The following is a 23096-nucleotide window of genomic DNA, read 5'->3' as shown; positions in this document are numbered from 1 at the left end:
TGTTGAGCATTTATAAAATGCCCATGTCTCACTAGGCGCCGAGACTTTATTTGGTGCCACTGTGGAAGGAAGCAGCTGCTGCAGATCTGGTGTCTGTGACCAGACCAGTCGTGGCATCTGGCCCATCTTGTATTGGTCGATGGTCCCTCCAGCACTCACTGCCTACTCTGTGCACTGGAGTGAGGTCACTGGTGAGAGCCTGGTCCCCAGGTGAGACGGGAGCCGCAGGAAGCAGACAACTCCAGACAGAGCTGTGGGAAACTTATTTGGTATCCTGGGAGATCTTGGCCCTTACTGTCCTGATGGGACTTGGGTGGTCCGCCCACTAAGTGGACCTGGGTGGTCCGCCCCTAAGTGGACTTGGGTGGTCCACCCCTAATAGGACTTGGGTGGTCCGCCCCTGAGTGGACTTGGGTGGTCCACCCCTGAGTGGACTTGGGTGGTCCGCCCCTGAGTGGACTTGGGTGGTCTGCCCCTGAGTGGACTTGGGTGGTCCGCCCCTGAGTGGATCTGGGTGGTCTGCCCGAGTGGACTTGGGTGGTCCGCCCCTGAGTGGTTTCACTCCATTTACCGTTCCCACCACCTCCACAAGAAAAGGTCCACGTCTAAGTCCTTGTGCAAGCTCTGCTTCAAGGGAAGGTAAGGTAAGACAGTCTGTCTAATTGTGTTACAGGGCTTACTTCCAGAAGCACAAAACATGGAATCTGAAATTCTGCCATTCTAAATCACAAAGACCAATGACTTGTTATGGAGCATTAATGCATTAGCTCTCACTATGGAGGCAAAGTACACTTTACTTTAGAAGCCTCTGTTTGTAAGAGCATCCTGCCATTTATTACCTTTTGAACTCTCAATCTTATGTGTATGGGCATTTTGCTTGCATGTATCTAAGAGCAACACACGTGTGCCTGGTACCTGCAGAGGCCAGAGAGTGGAGTTACAGATGGTCATGAGCCACTGTATGGTTATGACTCGAGCCTGGGTCCTCTGGAAGAGCAGCCGCTGCTCCTCACTGCTGAGCCAGGCCTCCTGTCTCCATGTCTTACTTATTTTGGCACTTATTCCTCAATTCATTCTTCTCCCTCTCACTGTAGCTGACTGCTCTGAGCTAGAAAATGGTATTCAGACTTGTTAAAACTGTTAACACAAAAAGAGGACTTGCGTGGAAAACACAAGTTTAGTAAGGAGTGATGGCGTGCCATTTGTAGCCAGAGTCTGGAAGGCTGGAGCAGGAGGCTGGGCTACATGAGATCTTTCTCAACCGAAACATCAAACAAACAATAGGAGCCTACAACGAAAGTGGAATCACACAAAATTTAAGAATTGTGTAGCCCAGGTTAACCTGGAAATTTGCAGCAATTCTCTTGCCTCTGCTTCTCAGGTGCTGGGATGTCAGGTGTAAGCCACCATGCCTGGCTAAAATTCTTTATTCCTTTTCATCTTGGTGGTACTGGGGTCAGAACTCAGGGCTTCCCGTGTGGTGGACACAGGCTCCTACCACTGAACTACCTGCTCAGGAAAGGGCGTGTGTGCATAGTGGTCCACTCCAGCTACAAGTGAAGGCTAAGACACAGCCCTGCGGGGTGAAGCCCATTCTAAAGCTCCTTCTCACCTGTCCCTGTGATGAGCGTCACAAAGTTTTCCTGTCCTTTTCCTTGGCCAAACTTCCTTTCCGCCATGGCAGCACAGTTACCGTCATTGTCCACCCACACAGGGAGGTGCAAGGTGTCAGAGAGGGGTGTTCTGAGGTCCACCGAGTTCCATTCCTGTATCAGTTTGGTTGAATGCAGCACAATTCCTTCCTGGGGATTCACACGGCCACCTGTGGAAATGCCTGAGCTCCACCCCAAACAGAGAGGACAATTTTGGTTACCTATTTTAGGAAAGCCTGCCAACTTTCTTGGCTGCAAATCAATTCATCCCACATCTCCTTGCAAATTGCCAAGGACTGCGAGGAGTCAGTCCTGAGCAAAGTCTACAGTGCCCGCAGAACAACAGAGCCTCCCACGTGTCTCCCCAGTGCCTGCTGGCATGAGAAGTGGAACCCTGGCCTGAGGTCAAGGGTAAGAACGTGCTGACCCGTGAACACAGAGAGGTGCATTTCTTGGATCTGTAATGTAAAACCTCACCTACTCCCAGAATCCTGCAGTTCAGCTTCACAGCTTCTGCAGCAGCCTCCACACACATCTGCAGGATTAAACTAATCCTTTCTTCATAGGTTTTAGGATTGAAATGAGTGTACTTCTTAACTATTTCACCCTAGAAGGAGAGACAGAAACAAAACACAGGTCCGGCTCAGTGGCCATAGTTACTACATTCTACATCCTACCCTCTACAGTCTGTGAATGTAATAGTTGTCCTTCCCGGGACAGTCAGCCCTTGTGGAGCCCTTGCTGTGCACGCAGAGTAACTGTGTGTGTACAGAGGGCCTGTCCCTGGATGAGCCTAAGTAATTCCCGGGAACCCATCCCAACACAAGGTTGTTGAAACAACAGCAACCCCGTAGCCATCGAGGAAGACTCTCTTAGGCCTGTGGTCAACAGTGGGCAATGTAAATCTAGTTCACTACAGGTCCTAATTCCTCTTTCCAGGTTGACACACTGTCTGATTTCAATACTGGGGCAAATAATGGTCACCCTCATGTCTGCACGTCAGCCATTACTTTATCTAGAGTGGTAATGGCGTGAACATTCAACTCATGGCAAGCTTCTGTGTAGACTGGCAAACACCACATCACACTGCTGTGTGCTGCGACTTAATACTGAACAGACAGTCCCTCCTTCTTAGTCTTAGTGTCCCAGTGTTTTTTTTTTTTTTTTTTGGTTTTTTGAGACAGGGTTTCTCTGTGGTTTTGGAGCCTGTCCTGGAACTAGCTCTTGTAGACCAGGCTGGTCTCGAACTCACAGAGATCCGCCTGTCTCTGCCTCCCGAGTGCTGGGATTAAAGGCGTGTGCCACCACCGCCCGGCCCAGGGTTTTTTTTTTGTTTGTTTGTTTTGTTTTTTGTTTTGTTTTGTTTTGAATTTTTCAAGACAGGGTTTCTCCATAGTTTTTGGTTCCTGTCCTGGAACTAGCTCTTGTAGACCAGGCTGGCCTCGAACTCACAGAGATCCGCCTGCCTCTGCCTCCCAAGTGCTGGGATTAAAGGCGTATGCCACCATCGCCCGGCCACTGTACCAGGGTTTTTTGTTTGGGGTTTTGTTTTATTTTGTTTTTACTCCCCTCAACTGTGTATTGTTTTGTTTCAGAATGATGTTATTTAAAAAAAAAATCCCAAGCCAGGCGGTGGTGGCACAAGCCTTTAATTCCAGCACTCAGGAGACAGATCTCTGAGTTTGAGGCCAGCCTGGTCTACAGATCAAGTTCCAGGACAGCTACGGCTACACAGAGAAACCCTGTCTCAAAAAACCAAAAACAGAAAGCCAATTTCAATAGCTTAAGATGACTTAAGATCCCATTGAAATGTTGACTATAATTATGCTGAATTTATAATCCAATTTGTGAGGGGCTGACATTTGAAAATACTCAACACTTTCACCAAGGATACTTTTCCAGGCCTTTGTATGGTACTATTTCATAACTTTATTTATATAAATCAGAGTTTTATGGTTTTGATTATTCTTTGGAATCTGGTTGTTCTAAATCGGATCTCCTTTTCCCTTCATATTCATTTGTATTAATGGATTTTTACACTTCAAACACAAGGGTTAAAGCTGTTTATCATTACAAATAAATCTACAGGAATGGTTCTAATCTTTACTGTGTGATGGAGTCAGCAGAGCACAGCTGCGCTGTCCCCAGAGGTCCAGTTCAATTAGTCTGGGCAGGAGCCAGGAACCTGGAGGATCACAGCGTTTGAGGAATGCTAGTGTGCAGACATATCTGATGCAGTCACATAAACGGATCCAAGATCTTTGCCACAAATTCACATAACCAGAAATTTACTGATACATATTAATCATAACATTCAGCCATTTACCGGATCATCCTAACTATAATCCAGTTAATTTATGGCTTATCAATAATATTTTTTGTTATGTATAATCTCTATTTTTGCTGTTCCTTGCTTTATTTCTTATAGAACAGAAAACTTTTTTCCTTGATTTCAATAGAAATGTCTCTATAATTTCACCTCTAAAAAGGTGTTTGGTCACTGATAAAAATCCTATGTTAAGAGAATAGTCTATTAACTTTTTTAAAGTATAGGGAGGTCTTTTGGCTTCTCTTGAGAAAGCTATGTTTTGTTTTTCTTTTCATTAATTGACCTAATATTAGCAAATTTCTAATGATTTGTGTTTAAAATATTTGCTACTTCTCAAGGACTCTTGAAACTTTACATGTAATCTATGATGCTGCAAGCTGATTTTCCTGGGAAACCTGTTTCTCATAAGGTCAGTAAGAGATCATTTTAACACAGTTTGCTGTTTGCACGAAGGCTTTCTCACCTGCCAGAGCTCCAGCAGTGTGCTGGTTAGCAGGGTGAAGGGATATGTGGTACTCTGGGAAGATCAGCCTTGTGAAAATGCAAACTGGAGAGGCATAAGCTGACCATGCTCTACAAGAGCACATTCCTTCACCTGTTGGTGGGGAAGAATCACTGGACTCTACACTCATGGTGTCTACAACTATAGAATTCCTGTCTTCCTGAGTGGCAAAGCCCTCTCTCATGTCTACAGGGGTCTCCCCATTGCCAACTCCAGACTTACCACACTGGATTCCTAATGTCTATTTTGTTGTATTTTTTGTTTTATGAGACAAGGAATCCTCCTGCCTCAGCTTCCCAAGTACTGGGACTATAAGCATTAGCTACCACACCAGCTTGAAATGTTAACCACCAGTAGATATGAGAAAAATACTGTAGTGGATTCCAAAGTTAGCACACCAGGCAAATGACGACAAACTCCCTGTATGCTTTCTAGTTCTACTCCCACTTAAACATCTTAAAAATCAATCACTCAGGGCTGGAGAGATGGCTCAGCGGTTAAGAGCACTGCATGCTCTTCTGAAGGTCCTGAGTTCAATTCCCAGAAACCACATGGTAGCTCAGGACCATCTATGATGAGATCTGGTGCCCTCTTCTGGCCTGAAGGCATACATGTAGGCAGAACACATATTTATTTATTATATATACTTATATATATAATAAATAAATAAATCTTTAAAAAAAAATCAATCACTCAGCTGGTCGTGGTGACACACTCCTCTAAACCCAGCACTCAGGAGGCAGAGGCGAGCAGATCTCTGTGAGTTCAAGGCCATCCTGGTCTACAACAAGAGTTCCAGGACAACCAGGGCTGTTTAAAAAAAAAAAAAATCAACCACTCATGTGAGATATAAAGTTAAATGTTTTGCAATGACTTTACCTTCATGCTAACTATCGCCACTCTGAGATTTGTCCCTCCAAGATCAACAGCCAAAGCACTGAGAGTCTCAAGAATATGATCAATGTCTTGAGAGATGTTCTCCTTCACAGGAGGGAAGCAGAATTTCTTCTGTAGTGGCTCTTGAAGGTCAATAGATTTGAGAAACTTTAAAATCCTTGGAACAGCATTTCCATCCCCATATATCTTTGAGCTGGAATATCCAAAGAAGTCAGTTCAGTGAAATGGTTTTGCTGTGTATGACAGGGGATACCAAGGGCACTGAAATCGGAGTCTTCAGGTACTTTTTAAAATAACTTCTCCGGGCTGGGCACTGATAGATGTGGTAGAGCACTTGCCTGGTGTGTATGAGGCTCTGAGTTCAGGCTCTTGCACCACAAAAGAAAATGAAATAAAACATCATCCCCACAGTGTGTGTGTGTGTGTGTGTGTGTGTGACACATACCAGCACTTGGGAGGTAGAGGAAGAGGGATCTCTTTGAGTTTGAGGCCAGTCTGGCTTATATAGTAAGTTATAGGACAGCCAGGGCTGTACAACAGAGAGACCCTGTCTCAAAACAAAAAAAACGAAAACACAACAACAATCCCACAAGTCATAATTAAATAGAACTAAGTACCGTAACATCTGGACCTTCTGACAACACTATAACTTAGTACATGAATTTGGGATTTGCTATTTTAGAAGTTTTTTCTTAAAGTTTTTTCTTTACAATTCTGAGAAATTATCATATTGAAATAGAAGGAAGGGCAGCCAAAATTAAGTTTTAAAGATTCCAATACATTGTTTTATAATATGTGGTCAAATTATACCAGACAAACACACTGTAGGGGTAGTACAATTGTAATTAATAGAAGTAAATCTTGAAACTTCTCTACTGGAACCTGGGCAGAGCACTGAGGGGTGTGATATCTTGTCGTCCCAGCTGCTAGGATGCGCTAATTGTTTGTTTTGTTTTGATTTTTGTTTTTCAAGACAGGGTTTTGCTCTACCTATCGAGCCTGTCCTGAAACTCTTGCAGACCAGGCTGGCCTCCAGCTCGCAGAGATCCTCCTGCCTCTGCCTCCTGAGTGCTGGAATCAAAGGCGTGAGCCACCGCCACCTGGCTGGGTGAAGGGTGTGCTAATGTAAGAAGAAAAGTTCTGTTAGGGTGGTTAAATGAGGGCTGGAGAGTAGTCAGTGCTTCTAACTTCTTCCAGAGGTCAGAGGTCTTGAGTTCAATTCCCAGCAACCACATGGTGGCTCACAACCATCCATAATGAGATTGGGTATCTTCTTCTGGCCTTCAGGCATACATGCAGGCAGAACACTGTATACATAATAAATAAATCTTTAATTTAAAAAAAATATATGGTTAAATGGTGATGGAGCAAGCTTCCTTTGCTGCCTGAGGTAGCTGCTCCCTTTAACCACTCCAAAACGAAGGGCTGTACACTCACCAAGGGTACTGTTTACCAAACTGGAGGTGGAGCGCTTGCAGTATTTTATCTTGGGTGTCAGCATCCCGGACATGAAGAACATTCTCCCCTAAATAAATCCACAGACATGTTACAATGACTTGGTGTGACTATTCAAAGAAAAACAAATAGCAATGTACCGGATCCATAACTGAATCCTAAAACCCGGCAGACTGAAAGCACTCCTGATGAGACTTCCTTACAGCAGACAAAGCCACCTAAAAATCAGACAGGAATTTACTTAGTTTTAGAGATAAGGTCTCGCTAACCTGTGGCACTCCCCGAATCTCCCCTAAGTGATGGGATTACAGGTGTGTACGATCACACAGAGGCTTGGTTTTCTTTGGGGGGGGGGCAGTCTTGCTCTACAGTGTAGGCTGCCTCAAACTCAAGACCTTCCTGAGTGGGATTACCGGCATGTGCCAGCACACCTGTGTAGGGTAAATTAACCAACAAACTGCCCACCTACCTATTCCAAGCCCATTCTCAACTAGGCAGTCATCCAGTCAGCAGCCAGGCAAGGCTGGCCAGCCAGCTGCTGGGCAGGCATTTTCTCTCTATACATCTCTTGGCCCGTGTGAGAGAGTAAACATTGCAAATAGCTAGGTCTCCAACAGGCTTGGCTAAGAGGAGTAGGAGAGAGGTAGCTGGAGAGAAATGAGGGGTCAAAGGAGGGTTTTGTTTTTGTTTCTTAAAATAAGAGAGTCTAAGCATGCTCGATGAAGGAGTTAAGCACACATGGAAGAGAAAGTCGACTGGTGGTCAAGTAGGGCCCAGGAGAGACAGGAGGAGAAGGGATTCCGAGCATGGGTAAGACGATGAGCTGCAGATACGCAGGAAACACATTCATCTCCCTGCCCCTGGCTCCACTCAACGTGCAGTTAGCTAAGTGCAGAGACAGGAAGCACAGAGACCGTCTCCAGAGTTCTGGTGAGCGCCACCAGACCTGCACCATCCTGCCCCGCTCCTCTGACCTCTTCTTTGGGCCGAGATCAGCTTTCAGCACCATCTCCTGGAAACTGTCTCCTTCTGGACTCTAATGGTATCACATCACTGAAAGTGCCTTTTCTGTTTTCTTTTCTGGCCTTCTATTTCACTGCTGAACAGTTTCAAGGTTGGCGCTGGGCTGCAGTTTTGCCCTATTTAGACATTTTCCCTGGGCATGTCACTAGTTCCTTAGTTTAAAATACCATCATAGCATAGGGCCATTATCTACAATATCTTTTTTCTTTTTGTAGTACTAGTGATGGAAATTTTATCTAGGAATCTGGGTATCTACCCAGAAGCTATTCTTCAGCTTCCCTTGCAGCCAGATGTAGCCTGTGATGACCAGGTTCTGATGGATGTGAGAGGAAATAGTTACAACTTTCAAGGCTAGACAAATGACCCTTCCTTTCTTCTAAATATAGACTAGACAAAAACAAAAACGCTAGAATACCCACCAAGAACATGGGCTGATTCTGATGGCTGTGGTGCTGCCACACCAGGAAGGAAAAAAGTGTAATTTCCTGCTGTTAGGGGGGTCTCCGTTCCAGCAAGTGAATTGATGCCCTACTATATACCATCCATAACCAATTCTCAAACTTACCTCCATCTTTAAATCTCCCTGACACAATCCAGCTCCTTCTCTGCCTTGATGATCTCACTGGCATCAATTGATCATGGCAACAAGCAATCTCTTCATTCCATCCCTTTCCCACTGTTTCTTCGGAGTCCCCATGTCATGAAGACACTCCCCACTGCTCAGCACAACGTCTAAACATTGCCATTGGCGCTCTCCTTCCATTTGCAGCTCACATGCACTAGGTAACCTTAGTAACAAAATCCACACGTAATGTTCTCTATCTCAATACACCACTGTCTTCCTTTGGGTCGCCACTGAGGTCCATCCCCCCACCCCCACCCCCGCCTTGGGCAGGAGGTCCTAGGGCGTATATATAAGAAAGCAAGCTGAACAGGTCCTAAGGAACAAGCAGTTTTCCTCTATGGCCTCTGCTTCAGTTCCGGCCCCGACTTCCCTTCATAAAAAAACCATAAACTGTAAGAGCAAAGAAACCCTTTCCTCCCCAAGTGTTTGGCATGGCAAAAGAAAGCAAACAAGTACATCAGTATTTTATCTTATAAAAGTCTGTGTCAGTTGGGGCGGAGTGCACTGTGGTGATATTTTGTCCTTTGACAAATAAAGCTTGCCTGAGGATCAGAGTGCAGAGCTAGCCACACTAGTCAGCCACAGAGGCCAGGCAGTGGTGGCACACATCTTTAATCCCAGAACTCGGGAGACAGAGACAGGTGGATCTCCTGTGAGTTCAAGGCCGCTCTGGGCTTCATGAGATTAAATGAATCTAAAAGAGAAACAGAGCCAAGCAGTAGTGGTTTACACCTTTAATCCCAGTACTAGGGGGGTGGAGATGGGAAGAGATATGGCTGGGTAGAGAGAGGAATATAAAGCGGGAGGAGACAGGAGCTCAGGATTCAGTCTAAGGACTTGTAGAGACAGGACACCCCATTCAGTCTGAGGATTTCGTAGATGTAAGAATTAGTGACTGGCTGTTCTGCTTCTCTGACCTTTCAGCATTTACCCCTATATCTGACTCGGGTTTTTATTATTAAAACCAACTAGAAACCACACAACAGTGCACACCTTTAATCCCAGCACTTGGGAGACAGAAGCAGGTGGATTGCTGAATTTGAGGCCAGCCTGGTCTACACAGCAAGTTCCTGGAAATCCAGTGCTACATAAATAGACCCTATCTGGGGATGAAAAAGTTTGCTTCTCATTTTTTGAGCAGAGGGAGAAAGAGGGTCTATGTAGTCCTAGTTGTTCTGGAGCTTGCTATGTAGACTGGGTTGGTCTCAGCTCACAGAGATCCTCCTGCCTCTGCCTCCAAGTGCTGGCATTAAAGGCATGCGCCACCACACCTGGTTCTCATCTGCTTCTTAGCTAACAGTTTACAATCGGGCTGACCCTTCTGTTTCCCCAGTATCAAGATTATGTAGATCCTTGGTCCAAAAAAGAAAAAAAATTATAACCTTCGCATAAAGTGTTCACCTGCTTCTGCCTGATCTCAGCTAAAGTGCCACCTTTCAAAGAGGCCTCCAAAGCATTTAATATAGCCCATCCCATTACACTGCATTACCATCCACGGCACCTAGAAACCCTAGTATCTTCTTTTGGGGCTGCTTACTTATCTTCCCCACCACACTAGAACGTCAGTCATAAAGAGCTCAGCACTTGGCGGTCCCTACAAACTACCATGAGTTTTGTTGGGTCGCCCATCTCCTGAGTTCTGATTCAGAAAAAGCTAACTTTCCCTGTTCCTGCTTTTCTGTTTCTTTTGGATGCTAGCAAGAGCCAAAGCACACCAATTTTCTGGTAATTTGGGCTTCCTCACTCCTTTTCTAAAGCTTTCCTCCCACCACAAGGCACAGAGCACTCTTTCCATTTCTTCCTCAAAGGCAGGGTCTCATGTAGCATAAGCTGGCTTTGAACTTGCTATGTAGCCAAGGACACCTTGAACTTCTGATCCCTCTGCCTCTGCCTTCTGACTGCTAGTGTGTACCATCATGCCTCGGTGCTGGGAACTGAACCCAAGGCTTCATGCTTGCTGCGTGAACACTCTACAAACTATGCAGTGTCCTTAGCTCCTTAGTCTGATACCACCATATCCCAGTGCCTCATACATCCTAAGTGTTTTTGTAACAGATCTGAAAGACTTTCCATCCTGGTCTTTTCTTTTCCCTATAAAACAGAGAGCAAAGTAATATTCTGGGGATGACGTAACAATAATAGAAATGTAGGGTGGCGTGAAAAAGAATGGAAGAAACAGCAGAGCCGGAACTAATCTCCTTAGTTCTAGTCCAATTCTTTTTACATTAATGACATGCATTTTCCCATTAGCTACGGATACATATTTGCACGTACACAGCATTAGAAGCTGACCAATGCTAATAACATGCATAGCTCAGTTAGCAATGCATTAATAATCCTACTTACACTTTCATTGCTCAGGACTGTCATAGTCTGCAGACTGAAAGTATACTGGACCAGGCTCGAATACAGACTAGCATTCATACACTCAAGACGCATCCAACTACAGTCTCTCTTAAACCAAAGACCATAATTAAGAACCCTTCAGCTCTAATTGATTTTACAAAGCAATAAAAATGCAAATAGAGCTATGAATGTGGTAATCATCTGTGTTATTTATTGATATTAAGCTACAATTGGCCATTCACTTCACTTACCTCCTTGTTCACAAAAACATGTAGCCAGATATACCTAAAATACTTACCTAAGTATAGAGCAATACCTAAAATATATACCTAAGTATAGAAAGATACCTAAAATATATACCTAAGTATAGAAAGATACATGAAACATATATACCTAAGTATAGAAAGCTATACATGAAACATATATACCTAATACAGAGAGATACCTAAGCTTGACATCCTACGACAGAGACACTTGCTCAGCCATGCTCACACACACTTGCTCAGCCATGTTCACACACACTTGCTCAGCCATGTTCACACACACTTGCTCAGCCATGTTCACACACTTGTTCAGCCATGCTCACACACTTGCTCAGCCATGCTCACACACACTTGCTCAGCCACGCTCACTGCCACACTACTCAGACCAGCTAGGAAATGGAAAGAACCCCCATGTCCTTCAACTGATGAGCTGATAAATCACTAAATATGCAGGTAAACAGATGGGACTGGAGAACATTCTACCGAGGGAGGGAACCCAGATGTAGAAATCTAAACACTGTGTTGTCTCTGACTCGTGGATCCCAGCTCCCAGTCTTTAGCCCTGGTATATAACCTGGAATAACCACAGGAGCCAGAGAAGCAGAAGATCACGGGGTGAGGGGGATAGTGTGGCACAGGTGCTATATGGGGGAGGGAAAACGGGGAGGCTCGAGCTGGGGAGTGTGGAGGGAAGGTAATACAGAGGAGAGGGAAGAAGGAAAGATAAGTAACTCCAAGAATGTTTGAAAAAGCCCCGGGAAATGCATTATTTTATAGAATTACTTGAAATATACACACACACTTTAAAGTAGAGTTATGCCACAAGAGGTGGCAATGTTCCCCTCACCACACACACAAAGAGCCATAGACAATCTAACAAAGACCTCAGTGCCAAGAATGGGAGCCTCCCTTGGGATTGTTAGTCAGAGGCCTTCAAAGGATCCCAAAACAAAACAAGCTATCGCTGTTGTCCTTGGTTGCTTTCCAGAACTGGAACATAAAGACCTATTGCTGAGCACCCATGTGCTTTGGATGGAGGACGAAGAGGAATCAAGCTGGCACTGACCTAGGAGCCTCCTCCCTAAGCGTTGGCTCACAGTGTTGGAAGGCACTATGCAAGATGCCCAATAGTCCTGCCTGCTGTGAAGCCAACAAAGCACAGCAATGGCTGTGGACAAGTTGTCCCGATGGTGTGGTAGTGGCGTTTTACCTCGGGGCAGCCAGCAGCTCTAAAACTGGACAAGGCCCACTCAATGGGAGTCAGCAGCTAGAGAGTTCACAGACCCTGCAGGAGAGCCCACTGCTGCCGCGCTCCTAGCCAGTGTATTTCTAACTATGCTCTAAATAACTGTCCTTGTCCCCACAGGGAAGTGTAGCTCTTATCCATCATCAGAGAAGCTTCTTCTTGCAGCAGACAGAGACTATTACACAGACTCACAAGTGGTCAAAGTGCAGAGAATAAGTGACTGGGGCTGGCCAACCCTGGCTGCTGCAACTACAAAACAACGACACTTAAGGTTCAGGGGAAAATCACTGAAGAGGAAGCAAACAGATTCTAAGAGCCAGCGGACCAGGACACCTACTGTGAGACAGTGTCTTCTAGACACGACAGGGAAGCCGCACCATTAAATCTCAACAGTATGGTGGCCTGGACAAGACCTGCACAATTCAACCCCAGCTGACATAACAACGTGAATGGGGGAAATGCCACAAAGCTTCACCCCTAGATAGAAGAACTATCGGCCGTCACTGGTTCACCCCTAGATAGAACCATTACCCATCACTGGCTCACCCCTAGATAGAAGAACTATAGCCCATCACTGGCTCACCCCTAGATAGAAGAACTATAGCCCATCACTGGCTCACCCTTAGACGGAAGAACTATAGGCCGTCACTGGCTCACCCTTAGACGGAAGAACTATAGGCCGTCACTGGCTCACCTCTAGAGAGAAGAACTATCAGCCACTGCTGGTTGTTGAAAGAGGGAAAGACAGTTTCCCCCAGGGACAAGCTCCTTGATAGGTTGTCTAATCCCAAGTGGTCAGCCCTAAACACATACAAACAACCAATAAATGGATTCAATAAGGTGTGTGTGTGTGTGTGTGTGTGTGTGTGTGTGTGTGTGTAAAACAATAAATCAGAAGAAGCCATGAATTTGAAAAGGAGTGGAGGGGAAAACAGGAGGAGTCAGAAGGGGTAAAGGGGTAGAAATGAGTAAATATACAGTACTCATCTGCGAAATTCTCAAAAGTGAAGTGAATTTGAAACACGCGGCCAGCACCAGTCAATCACACGGCTACAGAGACACTAGTCAGCTGAGAGGCAGGCAAAGGCAAGCACCTGTTTCTCTTCCTATCTGGCGTGTTCCCAGGTTGATCACAGGTGTTCCAAAAGCGCCGACCTCTCGCACCCCACAGCTGCTATTCCCAATCATACACCCCGCATGGGCGACCAGCTGTATAAACTGCTCAAATGGGACATGCTTGACTGCACGGAAATTGGGGTGATGCTCAATGCCCTTCTTCCGCATCACTCGAACCATCTCCTTGCTCCCTGGGAAAATTAAAAGATCACATGATTAAATGCAACCATTTAATCGAATGAGACAAAGAAATCACTTTTATTGGCAAGTACAGCCCTAACCCTCTACCAGTTATTAGGAAAGACAGTCACTTGAACCACTCATCTTTCCAGTGTTTGGTGCTAGGATTTTCACGAGCAGCACATAACGAGCGGTCAGCTTCTGCGTCTCATCTAGCTCACACAGTAGCAGCTGGGGGCTTCCGACAGCACTTAGCAAAGCAGGTATATTGTCGTAATACCTCAGTACAAACTCTCACCTTAACTGGGCTACAAAGAAGGCAGTAGTTTCTAAGCAGGAAAGACACTGACTCCACACCTGAGCCGATTAGAGCAGCTCTGCCTAATTCTGCTCACACTCCCACAAACTCTCACCTTTGTGCCCTAAACTCCAGGGCAGTGTGGATGGGGCCCCCACACCACAGCTGGTATTTCATTAAAATACAGCACTTTGAAACAATATAAGGCTATGAGAAAAAGTTAATCTCCCCTCCCTTGTTTTTCTTTTTCCATGTGTGTATGTGTGTGGTGTGTGTGTGTGTGATGTGGTGTGTTTTCTCACATCTCTGCCTTCTAAGGCTGGAATTACAGGGAAGCCACCATGTCCTGCAGGTGCTTCCTAAATTCACACACACTTTTGTATGGCAAGTTCTCAACTACTAAGATGTCTCCCAGTCTCTTTCTTAGTATTGGATGGCAAGAATTTCTTAAAAAGATGTATTGTCTCACTTATGTGTATGTACCTTGTGCATGCAGGAGACGGTGGAGGCCAAAAGACATCAAGTCCCCTCGGAACTGGAGTACAGACCGCTGTGAGCTGCCGTGTGGGAACAAACCCAGGGACACCGCATACACTGCCCACTTTTAACCAGGAGCCATCTCCAGTCCCACTTCCTTGATTTTTTGAAACAAGTTCTCATATATAGACCAGGTTAGCTTGAAACTTTTTTCCTACAACTTACAGAAAAGCTCTTTAGTTTTATTCCTTTTTCCTTATGTGTATATATGGGTGTCTCTGTGGGGGTATGTTCATATTCATGAAGGTGTTCATTGAGCCCAGAGGGGTTGAATCCTTCTTAGAACTATAGCTACAGGCAGTTGTGAGCTGCATAACGTAATGCTGGGAAACACAAGCTTTTAACCCCTGGGCCACCTCTCTGGGATCCTCCTGCCTCTGCCTCCTAAGCGCTAGGACCACAGGTGAGTGCGAACACACCAGGATCTGTGTTCCAGCCAATTATCCTCTAGCCATGTGAGGACGAGGGGTTCATCTGACCTACGGCAGACAGTGAACATATAAAGCTCTCAATGGACAGAACTCATCCAGGCACCAGAAACTGTGTGCATCTCTTCTTTTTAAAAGTTTCTCTGTGTGGAAGACAGGCAGATGGGCTCAGGACTCCAACGCCCTGGGAGATGACTGGCCACTTCCCTCCCTGAATGCCAATCCTCGTCTACAATCACAGGAGAACATGGTGCTCCAGAAGGTCCTCCTCTTCCAAGGCTCCACTTTGGTCTGAAGCCTAAGCTACTGTTGCAATCTAGTCTTCCCAAGAGCCCACCTCCCTCCTGGGAACGGCAAGCATGCTGGGGCACTAAGCCGCATACTGACATTGCTCCATGGACAGCAGAGGATGTGCAGGGGCAGGACTCAATCTCTCTTTAAGTCAGAATCTTTTTGTCTTTGAGCCAGTGTCCCTAGGGATCCGCCCCTCTGCTTTGAGTAGCTGTGACTACAGATGCGCACCACACTGCATATTACAGAGGAGAACTAATTCTGCAGTGTACACATCCTGGAAAGTTACGACAACCAGAACACATCATTCAGAGATAGGCAGATAGATTATAATTACTTATTCAGAACTTAAATGTTGTATGGAGCGGCGGGGCTCCGTCCTGCCACCCGGTTAGCTGTACCTGAAATAATTACACAGAAACTGTATTCTTTTGAACACTGCCTGGCCCATTAGCTCTAGCCTCTTACTGGCTAATTCTCACATCTTGATTAGCCTATTTCTAATGATCTGTGTAACACCACAAGGTGGCTTACCAGGAAAGATCTTAACCTGCATCTGTCTGGAGTGGGAGAATCATGGCGACTGCCTAACTTGGCTTCTTTCTCCCAGCATTCTGTTCTGTTTTCTCCGCCTACCTAATTTTCTGTCCTATCAAAGGGCCAAGGCAGTTTTTTTATTTAACCAATGAAATCAACACAAAACAGAAGACTCCCACATCACTTAAAGGAGCCAAAAGAACTCTAAAGGATTTTGAGATACTGCTGTATTACCTGATCAAAATCTGGGTTCAGAGTCCTGTTTCTTCTAACAGAAAAGGTTCTTCATAAGTAAGGTGGCAGGTAATAGCATAGCATTTCAGAGAAAAGGTCCCACTTCTGTAACCAAAAGAATCCTAAGAGCTCACAGTGACTAATGTCAGCTACAATAAGCAGGATTTAAAGACCCCTTAGTGTCAGCCCTGACCTGTCTCATGTACCTCAGAGCCCCATCACCTGCCTGAGGTCTCACTTAACACTGAAGTCCACAGCTCTCCCAGCCTACACACCCTCCTTGACCTTGACCTCTCACAGCCCTTAGAGTTCCTTCTCAGAGTGGAAACTGGAGGGAAACGACAAAGCAGGAGGGCAAACTGCAGAGCAGCGAGCCTCTTGAACATTTACTTCCTGTTGTTTCTACTAGAGGTGGACTACAGTATCACACACAGCATTCTGACTAACCTTCGACTGAGATGCTTTTCCGAAGGGCCCTAGGATAAGATAGGCAAGCAAAGGCGACCGTCAAGAAAAGAGGAAAGTAACAGAAACCAAAGTTTGAAAAGGTAGATGGCATAATTTCATTTAAGCTCCATTACCTGCATCAATATTTGGAAACAGAACTAGGGTCCTCTTGTTAAATGAGATAAGCGCATCCAGTGTTAATTCAAACATCTTTATGGAATGCTTAATGTCAGTGGTCACAGGGTGCTGCAGAGCAACAATGTAATCTTTACATTTTACATCATCACCTGTTTAAAGAGAGGCGAACCACAGTGCTTCATTAGTTAAGACTCTTCTTCTTGTTGCTGTTGTTTGATTTTTTTTTTTTTTTGCCTGGAACACATTTTCAAAAGTGAAAAAGGGGAGCCTTTCCTATTATGATCTAAAGGATGAGCTAATCTAAGTGCAGACAATCTAAGTGCCGTACCACATCTGATAAGGCAATTCAAGGTACAGCTCCACTCTAAACCACAGCTGCAGCACATGGTCCTGAGAGGGGAATGCTGTCATCCTTTGATGTGGCAGCTGAGGCACTCGGAAGCATCCTTACAGCAGCAGCCAGAGCACAGTCTATGTAGACAGTAAGCTACGAAGGACATAATCTCCTCTGAGAGTCTCTTCACCCCTCCCCTGGCCCCCACATCCTTCATCTTCAGAGTTTTTTCTTTGTAGGTGAAAGGATTCCCCCTCACACTCCCAGGGGTCTGGGAATTAAATGCAAGGTTCACCAATCAAGTAGCCAGCTGCACTGTTAGCCGTGAGATTGGGATATCAAAGCGCTTCTCCAGTCCCATGAGAAGGACCGTTCTATACAAACTATTGCTAAGAATAAACAGAGGTCTCAGGGGAAGAATTCTAGCACTTTGCTCCATGAGTGATTTCCACTTCTCATTTTCCTTATACTCTGAGTGTAATTTTTCAGACTTTGTTTTATTGAGTATTATTATTAGTGAGGGGTGAGATGCATGCTATGACTGTAGAGGATTAACTCGCGGTAGTCTCCTTCCATCTTACAGGGACCGAACTCAGGCTTGCGGCCAAGCGTTCTTACCAGCTGAGCATCTCACCAGCCTTGATTTTTTTTTTTTTTTTTTGAGACAAGGTCTCACGTATTCCAGGTTGGCTTTGAATTCAATGTAGTTAAAGATTACCTTGAACTCTTGACCTCCTCCCAAGTGCTAAGATTACAGGCATGTACCACCATACCTGGCTAGGTATTTTTTGTTTGTTGTGTTGTGTTTTGTTTCGTTTTAATGTTGAGAAACAAAGGTCAAGTCATTGAGCCGGAACTATCTATTCCTGGCAGCGAAGACTGATACTTACTGTTGGGATGCCTCTCATTATCACGAGTTTAATGTACCTTTTCGACCTTGCTAATATTCTTATGGGATCGGGTAATAGAGCTGCATGTTGTAAGTGACCTGCACAATTTTACTTTCCTGTGAGCAGAGTGAAAATGTAAGAAGCTCTAGTGGAGAATCAGACAGTGCTACCTGTACAAATGTATTACTGCTAGATACAGCTGGCCTTACTGTCATGTGTCTGCTTTTACACCAGTTTAAAAGTAAAACAAGAAGCTGGATATTGTGTGCAGTTGTGTGCTCATGGGAGAAGGAGGCAGGAAAGCTACAGTCTTGGGACCAGCCAGGCCTACACAATGAGTACCAGAATAAAAAGAGCTATATAGCAAAGCTCTGTCTAAAAATAAAGAAATAAATATAAAAAGTAAGAATCCAGGTTTTGCTCTTTCCATCATGAAGTATAAACTGTCAAACAGGGCTTTAAGTTTGTGTTTACAATCTTACTGCATTGTTTCCTTGATTTTTAAAAAATTAGTATTCTTGTGTGGGCCTCATGTGAGGGAATGTGCATGCCACTGCACACATGTGGAGGTCAGAGGGCAACTCTGTGGAGCCCGGCCTCTTCCACCTTATATGGGCTGCAAGGGCTGCACTGCCAGGGGCTAGAGCCTTTCCCTGCTGAGCCATCCCGCTAGCCCGGCACGCTCACTTTCTTTTAAAGCCACCAAAACCAAAACCCCAGGTATGACATTCTTTGCCCATACTTCCAGCCCTGAGGTGTGAGGACAAGAGAATCTCTGGGGCTTGTTGCCCAGCCGGTTTGGCCAAACCCGTCAGCTGCAGTTTCAGTGAGCGGCCATGTTTCAAATCATAAGCAGTGGGGGAAACGCTGAACATCAACATCTGGCCTCCACAAACCCATGTGCACACACAAAAGTGAAAGCAACATTTTCCATACTGAAAAATAAAATGCAGCCAAGTGGTGGTGGCACATGCCTTTAATCCCTGCATTCAGGAGGCAGAGGCAGGCTGATGACTGAGAGACAGAGACCAGCCTGATATAGAAAGCGAGTTCCAGGACAGTCAGGGCTACACAGAGAAACCCTGTCTTGAAAAAACAAGGGGGAAAAAAAAGTAGAAAAAGTAAAAGTACTCTAAGCTCACACTGGAAAATAATATAATAAATTAGTTTTACCTACTTTCTAGCCTTCCCACTATTACAGCTTTTACAGAGATGGATCACATTATACGCAGTTTTATAGCATGCTCCCCCAACACTGTGTGCACATGTGGATACAGGAGGGCAACGCTGACTGTCTTCCTCAGGTGCTCCCCATCTTACACCTCTTGAGATGGTCTAACTAAATTCCGAGTTTACCAATCCAGCTGGACTAGCTGCCTCCATGCCCCGCCATGCCAGGGCCAGGGCACACACCACAGCTGGCTCTTTGACATGGATTCTTATGCCAAACATTTGACCCAGTGAGCCATCTCCTTCTCCTTTTCCCCATTTTTTTGATAAAGTAAGAATTGTACTCATGGACAGGTATAGTAGCATACGCTTATAATCCTAGCACTTAGGAGGCAGATGCAGGAGGATCAAGAGTTCAAGGTTATCCTGAGCTATCTACGCTCCAGCATGTGGACCTGAACTCAATCCCTAGAGCACACAGCGGAAGAGGAGGACTGACTACAGATTCATATGCACATCAGATTTTGAACAGACACACATATGCATATGTACACACAATAATAAAATTCATTTTTTAAAACTTATCAATACATAAATTAAAACTGTTAAAGAATGAACTATCCTTGTGAATACTACTCACTAAAATATTCAGTGAAGCAAAAGCATTCCATATGTACAAACATAGCATAGATTTTTAACATCAATCCAGCTTTTCTATTTCATAGAGAACCTTGGGGTAAGCATATACCACAAAGAACTGTGAAGTAAAATCTTAGTTCTCTGGTCTCCAATGGAATATTGTGTCCATGAGTTTCCAAAAAGACTGAAATATGCCCAACACTTTCTGAGTCTGGCATACGTACCTAGCCACATCCGAATGATGCTCATATAGTCCTTGTTCTTGGCTGAGAGCAGTTTGTCATAGGAAGGGCAGCCTGCCAACAGAATGCGGTCGTGGTCCTCACACATGGATATCAGGTGCTGCTCGGCACTGCGGGTGCAGCACACGTGGTAGTGAGCCAGCTTTGTTATGGCGTGTCTGATGGAGTCATCGATGGTCCCACTGACCTCCCCTCCTTCAATGTGCAGGATTCGGATGTTCATCAGGGCGGCAGATGTCGCCAGGGCAAGGGCGTCGAATCGGTCTCCGTGAACAATCATGATGTCAGGCTTCAGGCGATTAAGGACATCTGGAAGCTTCACTAGAGCTAGGCCTACTGACTCTACCATGGCTGCTTCATCCTCCCCTCTAACGATCGTGTGTAGCCGGGTGTTAATGTCAAAGTCATCTTGCTCAATCATGCGATATGTGTTTCTAAAGCGGAGCACAGGAGTGACACTATGTTCTTACACAAGAAAGCATAATACTAACCCCAAAGCGACACCTGTTCACAGTCTCGCTTGCTAAAACAAGTAATTAAACTACAAACAAAGAGCAAAGACCATAAATGTACCTTACCTGATTCACACTGGTACACAGTCAGCAGCGTTCTCCAGATGGAGATAAAGCCTGCCCTGAGATCCTCCTAAATACTAGCTGATTTTCCTATCCAATAGTCTCACCATCAAATACCCCTTTCCACCTCGGGCGCTGCACAACTACCACTCCCGGGCCAGCCTCCTTGCCACCGCCTTCCCGCACAAGCCTTGTCACAGAAGAGACTTACTGAGACTTCTACCTCTGGCTCAAACTACAACGTCCGATCACTCAAAGAGCCTGCCTTAGATAGCCAGATTCATTTCAATTTAAAAAAAAAAATCTATAGGAGCTACCCATGAGCCTCCTCACTGCTCCTTAACTGTCTTCTTAGAGCAAGCCCCCGCCACACAGAGTGTAGGAGACGGTGGTATTCTGCTTACTGTTCTGGCGGTGCATTACCGCCCTGCCTTTAAAGTAGTCTGAATATGACGGTTTGAGCACTAGCTTCTTTCATACACGGTGAGGGTCCGAGTCTTAGGAGGCTGCACGAACATTTTCAAACCACAAGGGGGCACTAAGTGCACGAGAAGAGCAAAGCCAAGGCTCCTGGTCTTGCTCAGTTTACCCTTCAGTTTTCAAATCATCCCTGCTACCCTACAGTACAGACCTTAAGGTTACACACACAAATTAATGATCCTGGTAATGTAACATTTTCATTTACCTTAAGATAAGTTAGACTTCTGTAAATCTTGTCTCATGTATACTACTTTATATGTGATTGACTTGTAAACCAGGATTGGTTTTTGTTGTTTTGTCTATTTGGAGACAGGGTCTTACTATGCAGCCCTCACTTTGCAATCTGGGCAGGACTCAAACTCAAAGCAATCCTCCCGCCTCAGCTTCCCAGGTAGTAGGATTACAGGCACACACCAATACACTCAGTTTAATAAACTGTTCTGAAGAACTGCCATTAGAACTCACAAGACACCCTGGGGTGAAATAAGCGTGCTCTGTCATAAAGCACAGGTCTGGCTTGCTTGAGGCTTTGGGCTCAAACCCCAACACCAAAAAAATTATGCCATGAAGCCATGTTATTATAGTCTAACTTTATATACAATTATACACACACATATGTGTTTCTTCTGAGTGTAGTAACAAACAGTGACATTTCCAGCTGTCGATCATCAAGTATCTGCTGAACAGCAGCAGTGGGGCAGGCTTCATCGCCATTTGGTTTTTACCCTGGTTTATAACTTAAGTAACAGACTCTGAGCGTCTTCCCAGTGCCCTGCGGTACACAAAGGCCGAGGCCCGCAGCCTACAAACCCAGGCTCTCCCAGGCGCACTGCTGGACGAAGCACAGGAAAGCACTCGTCTCACCCGTAGTCGTCTATCAGGTGCGAGCCCAGCACCACCACATCCAGCTCAAAGAACGCAGGCTCCGTCTTAATGCCGAACATGATCGGGGCGAGTTTGGAGTAATCCGCGCGGTTGCAGGTAGCAACGCAAACCCGAAGCTTCCGGTTATTCCCGTTCTTCTCCATGACTTGTTTTTTTTTAGTTGAGAGTTTCTTAAAATAGAGTTCCTAATGATACAAAAATAAAAGTTATTGTTCACAGCCGGAATAACTACGAAGCAGGAGAGCAGAACTTTCCAGTTGAAAGCACTGTGGTTCAGTACAAAGGCGTCCGATCCTTGCTCCACCCTGCTCCACTTGTGACACCCTCACTGGGGTGACAAGCGAGGAACCCCCAGCAGGCTGGCAGCCTCCATCCTTTCTCTCACTGCCACACTGGAACACAGTTTCCATTCCAAAGAGAAACAAATAACTTCTCTTTAATTATTAGTTTAAATGTACTTACTAAAAACAAATACTTGGTATACTCACAAGCCAGCCCAACAAAACAGACTGTTAGAAAATGTGTTAGAATCACCTACCGGTTAATTTCACAAAAGGGAGAGACAGGTCTAGAGGGAAAATTACTGCCCCAAGATTCAAGATCACATCTTCAAAGAGCATGTCCTCGCCCTCACGTGACACACCCCCTCGGAAGAGATGCTTCTTAGAAACTCCCTCAAGACCTCATCTGCACCCACGTGCCAGGCCGCAAAGCCGACTCCAAACGCCCACAGATGGCTCTGCTATGCTTCCCCAAGGCACCTGAGAGTCGGTGTCCCAAACTGAACTCATGTTCTCCCGTAAAGCTGTTTCTCCTGGTTTGTTCCCTAACCCAGTTAGATACTACGACTCATCCAAATTCCCTGCTATCCTGCCACTTCCATTCCTCACCAGTGCCTCCTGAGCGGGTCGGTTCACCCCTGAGCTCACTGTTTCTTCCTCATGGTCCCCACCAGCACCTCCCTTAGATAAAAGTCCATTTGTCTTGGGTCTGAGCTAGTGGTCAAAGTGGTGAGCCTATTTCTTGTCCTGTCCTTCTCCCACAGACTTTCAAAGGGATCTGACTGTCACACCAATCAGCATACCTCACTATGGGATAAAATCCAAAATGCTAATCTGGACCTCAGCCTGTTTTTTAAACTACATTTCTCCGATTACTAGTGTCAATGCATCAGCGAACTGAAATGCCCGTTGTTCACTAGTGGATCTATGCCAGCCTTAGGTCTAATGCCTGGACCTACAGCTTCCTTCCCCTCTTGCCCAGACTCCTACTCAGGCTTCATTAACCCCATCCCTTGCAGAGCTACCTCCTCCTCAGCACTGTGGCCTTGCCACACC

The 23096-nt window shown here is 45.4% G+C and overlaps 1 protein-coding gene across 2 annotated transcripts in view; it reads right to left on the bottom strand.

The window, feature by feature from the left end:
• Positions 1-23096, bottom strand: part of Gne (glucosamine (UDP-N-acetyl)-2-epimerase/N-acetylmannosamine kinase) — a 47116-nt gene that overhangs the window by 4840 nt on the left and 19180 nt on the right. For both annotated transcript variants that reach the window (XM_057790431.1, XM_057790432.1), the window contains exons 2-9: positions 21739-21944; positions 19802-20253; positions 16541-16693; positions 13433-13645; positions 6818-6905; positions 5363-5573; positions 2130-2259; positions 1613-1834 (exon numbers count right to left, since the gene is read on the bottom strand). In XM_057790431.1, coding sequence (XP_057646414.1) covers positions 1613-1834; positions 2130-2259; positions 5363-5573; positions 6818-6905; positions 13433-13645; positions 16541-16693; positions 19802-20253; positions 21739-21944 — 1675 coding nt within the window. The remainder of the gene's footprint in view (positions 1-1612; positions 1835-2129; positions 2260-5362; positions 5574-6817; positions 6906-13432; positions 13646-16540; positions 16694-19801; positions 20254-21738; positions 21945-23096) is intronic.

The sequence above is a fragment of the Chionomys nivalis genome, chromosome 16 (genome assembly GCF_950005125.1).
Source record: "Chionomys nivalis chromosome 16, mChiNiv1.1, whole genome shotgun sequence".
NCBI lineage: Eukaryota > Metazoa > Chordata > Mammalia > Rodentia > Cricetidae > Chionomys > Chionomys nivalis.
Note: the sequence above shows the minus strand (reverse complement) of the source record. Positions and strands in the feature narration are given on the sequence as shown.